The 8,293-nt window shown below is 33.2% G+C and overlaps 1 protein-coding gene across 1 annotated transcript in view; it reads right to left on the bottom strand.

Moving 5' to 3' along the window:
* Positions 1 to 284: 284 nt before the first annotated feature.
* Positions 285 to 8,293, bottom strand: part of LOC128548771 (uncharacterized protein DDB_G0271670-like) — a 32,921-nt gene continuing 24,912 nt past the window's right edge. Inside the window, exon 8 of the mRNA XM_053524221.1 lies at positions 285 to 352. Coding sequence (XP_053380196.1) covers positions 285 to 352 — 68 coding nt within the window. The remainder of the gene's footprint in view (positions 353 to 8,293) is intronic.

Here is an 8,293-nt window from a genome sequence, read left to right as displayed (position 1 = left end):
ATGACATGCACCTTGTGTTTACAAACGACCTAATTTGCATATTGACCGAGGCTTGCGGAATCGCATTTACATTGCGGAATCTGCCGTTACAGAAACTTCTGTTTATATAATGCAGACGTTCTTTAGTATAAATAAAATGGTTGTGTTAGTTAAAAAGAAATGACAATCACCTTTCTTTAGCTAATCCACCAAAACAACGAAGCCGAATCGCTGTCAAAAGTTCCCGTATTTACTGCACGGTGCTATGTTAAAATGTTGCTAGAGTGAGACAAGCGATATGCACTTCAATTTTGCGCTTGATTTGTTGTTGTTGTCGTTGAATAAGAAGCCTCAGGTACCATCTCTACATAGTCTTTAAACAGAAGCAGTATATATAAAATAACATCACCTTATCAGATGTAATTATTTATATTAAATTTTTTCTTGTACTTAACACTGACATTGTTACATTTCAAGAACTAATTCCCAATGATAAAGTGATTCCCGCCGCAACGCGAGGACGAGTCCATTTTATGATAATTGATAATATGACATATCTTTTATTATCACTCTTTGCGACAACGTTTTGGCCCAAGGCCTTTATCAAGTCACATGCACAAGTCATAGATTACATATTCTGCAATTCTTCTGGCTAACACATACATAAGATAAATAACGCTATATGGAATCACGGAAATGACATTTTCGTTTCTTTCTTTGATGGTTGGTATTTGCATCTTATATAACATAATATTATGTTCATTATTCGCTTAAGTGCATGCATGTAATTAATATCATCTTTGATATGATGCTAAATTTTCTCATCTGCATATCGGCTTTAAATATTTCTCTGTCGTGTTGTCACAGAGCACATAAAGGAATCTAAACTATTTTGTGTAAAAATGAAATAAAAATTAAATGTCGATGCTGAGTTTCGGACCCACACGGCAAAAAAATTGTTTAACATGGACAGTATGCTTTACCTCTGAGTTACTTTGCAATTGGTACTAAAACTAGAAATAAGCTGAATTCACTATGTTTCATTTTAATCTATTTATAGTCATGGTAGTAATTTCCTGAATACCGATGGTTAAAAATAAATAGATATTAACGGTTAATGCGAAAGGGATAATGTTACACACTGCTAGCCACACGTGAACTACATGCAGATATAAACGTGCCATAGTACGTTTATCAGCGACCACTACTGCAAGAAATATAAAGTGGTAATATGGGACTGGGAATTCATGGTATGTTATTGGTCAATTTTAAAATTTAGCTTAGGATCAGCCAATCAGATGTTAGAAATTTGTGTTTGGACTCAAATCTCAGTTTAATAGTCCAAGACTTAATGATTATGCAAGTTCTATTTATCACTTAATGCTTTAACTATATTAATATTATATACGTATAATTATCGAATGGCTTGAATAAAATTTGACTAGGCTTGCAAGTTTTACCTGCTAAAACAACAATCGCAATCACACAGCCGACTAACAACAGTGCGAGGACAACAAGCCCAGCAACAACAGATCTTGACATTGACATTTCACCTTTCTGATATCAGTACCTGAAAAAGTGAAAACAGTTAAGCTACTCTGCATACGGGCCTCCGTGGTCGAGTGGTTAAGGTCGTTGACTTCGAATCACTTGGCCATCACCGATGTGAGTTCGAGCCTCGCTCGGGGCTGATGAATCATCCAGTTGGATTAGGGAAGGTCGGTTGTTCTTCCCAGGTGCCCGCCCGTGATGAAATAATGCACGTAGGAGCATCTGGGGCCTCACTCCACGATCAAATATTGGATAGTCGCCATATGACCTATATTTGTGTCGGTTTGACGTTAAATCCAATAAAAAAAATACTCTTTGCACACACTCACATTACCACAGCTATATCTTTGATCACCGAATTCATCAAACCGTTAGAGTTTGGGAAAATATTAGCATTGCTTCTTATAAGAATACAGTAATGGTCAGCGACTGTAAATTGAAAATACAGCGGGAGTATTTCAATGGAACTAAAAGTATATAGCATCGAAAAATATGCCTCTGACTTTTGAAACACTTAATATAATATAATATAATATAATATAATATAATATAATATAATATAATATAATAAGTTAATAGGAATAGACTAGCTCTATTGTCCTGTCCCAAATGTGTCCATAAAAAAGATTCTATAATAACTACACAGATATAGATATGAGCACAATTAACTTCTAAATCAAATAGTCGTTTTTGATTGGAGAAACTTTGAATAGTTTGTGTATCTCAGTAAAAGGCAAAAATGAATCTCAATTTCTGCAACTCATTACGCTAAAACGAATGTAAATCTACTTGTTTGAGATCAACCCTCCACAAAATATATCAGTGAATTTACTTCAATTTAAAGTATCCACTGGCATATTAGTTTCTTATGGTCGTAACAAACATAGAATATAAACACGGCAATTAAAATATATGATCAATATTTGTTTGCATACATACCTAAATTAGTGCAAAATAAGTATATTGTTTAATCCTTTTTTTTTCAAAAAAAAAATGTAAACCCGTGTCAATATAATACGCAACATCAAAACAGTTATTTACTGATTCACATAACATTACATTAATGTATAATATCTTAACTTAAACTTGCATATACCTTTACCCGTTTAGAGTAGAAGTAGATTTTAAAACACACAAACTATTTCTTGATGTTTAATATTTCTTTCTCATCGCGGGACATACATCGAATATGAAACTATGAAATAGTTCGTTATATTTTATAACATCAAAGTAAGTGATATCTTTTAACTTGACTCAAACAATTTCCAACACGTTTTACAAAGTTTCAGTGTAAATAATGGTGAATTCTCACATGACCACCAAATAACCTACATACATGTAGAGCAAAATCTATCTCAGGTTATTCTGCAATAAACTACTCGCGTGCAATGACGTCATCCGATCCAGGTGCGTAGTTACCTTTTTTCTTACACTGTTGATACTAGTATGTCGTGTTGGAATCGAAATAATAAGTTCCCAAGTGTGATTTATCGTAGTTCTTATGCGAAACAATTTCGTGATATATTCTTACGCATAAGAACTCAAAACTCGGGTTATTCTACGATTAACCACGTTTGGGAACTTATTATTTCTTGGACATGGTGGTCATTGGCAAGCGTATGAAATTTCAAGAATAAAATTGCTTAGCATTTGCTGAAGACGAATTTTAAATTCTGCCCTTGCCTTAAACAATTGCAAGTTGCAACGAAACTTTAAATAACGTTTTGTTATCATATGTGACAACATCTACCTTTATATGCTTATTGACATTAAAATAATTATTCCGTTTGATATTGTACCTATCGTTTAAAAAGCCTGGTATGTCCTTACTATCGTATATTTTTAACACTACTAATATTTTTCAAACAAAATTTATTTTTGTACTTACTTCTGTGCTGTATAAATTTTCAAAAATGTCCTACTATCCCCTACAGCAAAAACGAGAATGAAAAACAAGAATGATACATTGGTCACTGTGCAGTGATCCGTCACTGAGTATTCCAGGTTATTATTATGGAGTGTTTCGTAATGTAAATAAATGTAATTGACCAGTTGCCACCTATCAATCAAACTTATCTATGATCCAATCAGAAATCGATTTTAACACATACATGTGTATCGTTGCCAGTTAACTTCGACAAGCTTATTAGATTGTCCAGGGGTGACTAACTCAAAGGTCCCTTAAGGATGTACGAGGGAATTTGTTCTAACGTTAAGAATTTTTTCATACTCTGTGAGCTTGAAGAACATTAGTTTCAAAGACAAACAAGAGAAGAAAAAACACAGGTCACCGAACTTGTTTTAATTTTATAGGGCATTTTCTTCACCCACTGTTTAAGCATTTCTGAAATTTTGTAAAATTGAAAAAATGGTGGCACTTTATAAAACATATAATATCCCACTTAATATTATAAGGATTTCAGGTCTTACAGGTTAATGTGAATACAAGGTGATGTCAGTATTATATAAGCATAAATGTCACTAACAAATCTCTTTCATTTTTACATGTTGACATAATTACCCCACCCACTTTATTTTCAATGGAAAAAACGTATTTAGATCTATAAAAAAAATTCTGACGTAAAGATTTTCAAAATATTTTGCAGCTTTAATGACACACAAACATGCTTCAAAATGGAAAGAAAAAAAGTTGGGGTCACCGTGCATCTAAGAGATTTATTAAGAAAACATAGTTAAAAACTGGTCAATTTTGATAGTTTTTGCTCTTTTTGATTTAATTTATATTTTCTAGATAATATAAAGTGCTATCTTGAAAACTTTTATTTCAATGATAGCTTATCATTATATGTATCAGCAAGGAAAATATCAAAACCAAACCTGATCTACTTTAATAGATATTTGAAATTACCTACCCCTACCCCATTGTAAATCTTACGTCAATTTTTGGCAAATGCCAGCCAAAAATAAGGGTGAACATTTTTTTTCCCGCAAAAAGTAGAAACTATTTGGTTAAATGGTACATTATAAGTCATATTTTAATTATTTAGCATTAATTTTTGGCAAAACTTTTATTAGAAAGCAATATTCGAAGAAACATTTTTCAAAATGGCGGATATCCTGGAAAAAAAAACGCTCGTACATCCTTAAGTCCTAAGGTGGTCGTAACGTCACATTTTCTTGCTCGTAGGGATTTTTTTGATTAACTCAATCTTCTCGTAAAATACGAGATACCTTAAGTAATGCCGTATCTTAAGGTAAAAAAAACGGTGCCTTATCTATATCGTAAATAGATTAAGTTGTGTTTAACTTTCTGATTAATTTTTCATTTATAATCTAGCTTTTCCAATTCATGTTGTTTTTAAATCGATATAGAGGTAATTTCCTAAAATATCTGTTTTTGTTTTCGTCTGCCTGCAAGGCAACTATCATTTCAAACCATACAAAGTTGCCTTAATACAAGTATTGGGCAATGGCATTTTATTTAGTACAAAACCATAAGAGATACGAGTATTAATGAATATTTGCAAAGATCTTCAAATGACCTCAAACATGCAAGTCACTTTTTGAATTGATGGTATAAACATTCCGATGTGCATCAAAACATATTTTTAATCCCAACGTATATAGGAAATTTTCAGTCAGTATTATATAAATTGATAGAAAATTGAAGAAATTAAGTTTTGTTTTACTTTCTGAAACATGCAATAGCGTATACGTTAAAGGGAAAAGATGTTTCCATTTGTGAAGAAAGCACGAATCTTTTCATATAAAATTACTATTTTGAAGTGTGCTGAATCCACAAAAAGAGAATACATGCAGTTCGCTAACTTCAATTAGCTTAAAATGATGCCCCAAACAGGGACCTATGTTTTTTTTTCATTCAATCATATATTTCTGAAAGCAAATTCCAAATAAAGTTAATTGATGACTTCAATAAGTAATACAGTAAAACCTCTCCAGAGCGGCCCTCTCTTAAGCAAAAACCTCTCTATAACAACATCATTAAAATTTCCCTAAGCTGAAATATACTATCAAATTTACCTCTCCAGAACAAACACCTCTATATAGCAGTCAATATTTGTATCTCCTAAAGGGTGTTGCTCTACAGAGGTTGCACTGTAATTGTTGAGACAATATTTATTCGTTACATTTTATACACATTTTATATATAAGACAAATGACATAGATGAGGCCCTAAAAGGGGAAATTGTTTAAACAATCTCATTTACAGGAAGACTTTATTTTTAGTATGAATCACTTAAGTAAACAAAGGTAATTGTAGTATTTAATGATATCAAATCATTGTTTAAACATTCGTTACATTTTGAGGTTTATTAAGGGCATTTCATAAAACAAGTTCACAAATACGCACATACTGTATTTCATATATAGTCTGTAGTCCTGTTCCGCACAATTTTCATTCTCACATCGATTTGACAGTACTAATACTGTACATGCGGTACTGATAGTTTGATTTCCCTTTGAATATAAGTATTATAATATATGAGACAAATAAGGAAAGTTAGGTTCCAAATCAGCCTATATACTAATATCATGTATTTAATAAGAAATGACCATGCAGAGCATTGTACGTGTGGGTCAGAGTTAAGTATAATATTCTGCATCTCTGTATAGCCGATGGAGTTCAGTCAACACGTAAATGGCTATTGCAGACCTTCCTAGTTATTATCATAGCTGATATATGCTCTATGTCAAATATAGTATTAGGAATACCACTTAATACTGCAATTTTAAGGCCTAGAATAATTTCTTGTTCAGGGTAACGTCCAAGGAATTAGTTGATAGGTAGGTTTTCTACTTATTTCATAGAACATCAGAAAAATGATTATTACATTATATGTCAGATATAAGCAGCACAGCTACGAACCAAGCAGAGATGCTGCGAGTGTGGGGTAGGTGAGGGAGGGAGTCTCAATCTCCCGTCGGATTGGGTTTTTGGGTCTTCCCAAAAAAATGAAAATGTTGAAAACATTTGGCAAGAGATGTGTTCTCTTGCTATATTCCAACGTTAATATATTTTGTTTTGTCACATTTGTACAGAAATTACAATGATAATCATTTAAATTCATAGTTTATCACACCGCTCATGCTTACTGGCATGTATCGTGACAGTGTCTAAAATTGCAACTGGAGCAGCCCTGGATATTTTGAGGAATATAACCATTTCTCGTATAGAGTCCTATGTAATTTTACCCTTGAAAGTGTGTGCTTCAATAGATTGATCGCGCTCTGGCAGGATACTTGGCCCGTACCAGTATTCATTAATAATTTTTACTAAGATTTTAAAATGTTTATTATTTCACTGACTTTTCCTTTAGTTAGTTCAAAACAACGATAATTGGCAAAATGAATTATGCCAGACTTAGAATGTTGAAAACACCAGAGTTCTGTGTATTGTTCCATACAATACAGTCTAAGACACAGCTTTAAATCAACAGAAAAAGTAGATATATAGTTATGTCTAAAAATATATGCGTCATTGAAATACTGTCATTTTAGGATATATTTTATTTTGAAACTGCGAAGACCCTCGCAGGCATATTGTGTATCGCCAATGGGACATAACAATGTGTCTGTTAGGGTAATTGCATGTAAACTATTACCTAATCCTCACTGCTACACATGAACTAATCGCATATTCGAACCGTGTGCAAAGCTGTTTTTATAGCGAACTCGAAGAGCAGGCCCGAAGGGCCTGCTCGAGAATCGAGCTTTACGGTAACGCAAGTATACTTCCACACTTGGTGATGGATTTGAAAAGTTTCGTCGGAAGTTCTTAAAAAGCGCACCCTAACGGATAGGTGCTCACAGGAAGTACTTCTTTCCGGAGTGAATACAGAACTTCATTCAATTACTAAAAAATATTCATCACTCAACAATAATGAAAGAATGCTTTCCAGTTGTTTGAAAAAAAAATATTATTTTCATTTAAAAGATCAAGCATCGGCCAGAAAATGGTTAAAATGTCATTAATAAGCAGAAAGAAATGGGAACGCGGTAATGACGTCACCGTGACACCGGCTTCCCATAATTTTTGCAACGTATGATATTCACTGTTACAGGTATGGTGACACTAAATGTAGACTTTTTCAAGTGAATGGGTTGTCCTGAATTCTTGTGAGTAGGGAATAGTTTCTGTGTGACAAATAAATGATGCATAATATTTTTAGCTAAATCCGATTTCTTTGAGCTCGCTTTGAGGCTTTGCCTTATTTCATATTAATTTTTTATTTACTTATATAATATCCTAATATCCTTCCGTTGTATAGGCAAAACTCACAAATTAAGGATATACTAGTTTTTGTTGTTATCGTTTTTGAAATCTTCGTCAATCTTTAATTTAATGCATGCCTTCTGTTTCCGCAATTTGACAGGTTTTTGATCAGTGCATCTATCGACACATTGCAACTATTTCAGGTTTCTCACGGGAAAAGTGACTTCTTCTAGTTAACATAAACGACATCTTATATTGGCAAACGCAAATTAAAACTGCGTAAATTGCTAAATGGAATCTCACTATCCAGATTTGCATATAGATTGATAGATTTACTTGAATTGCAACCATTAAAAATCTTCAATATCACGCCGAGTGACTTCTTTCTTTCTCGAGACATCGGCTGATGATTTTTGTCCTTCTGCTGCTCTCTTGGTTTACAAATAGAGCACACGTCATTTGAAATTTGAACAGCAGTGTAAGACGGGTGTCCTGCTTTTGTGCAAACCAGTTTTCCGACATGCCCATATTGAGTACATCGAGTTTCGATGGACATACATAGTGTCA

The sequence above is a fragment of the Mercenaria mercenaria genome, chromosome 15, assembly GCF_021730395.1.
Source record: "Mercenaria mercenaria strain notata chromosome 15, MADL_Memer_1, whole genome shotgun sequence".
Taxonomy (NCBI): Eukaryota; Metazoa; Mollusca; class Bivalvia; order Venerida; family Veneridae; genus Mercenaria; species Mercenaria mercenaria.
The sequence above is the reverse complement of the archived record's forward strand: the minus strand, read 5'-3'. Positions and strand labels throughout refer to the sequence as shown.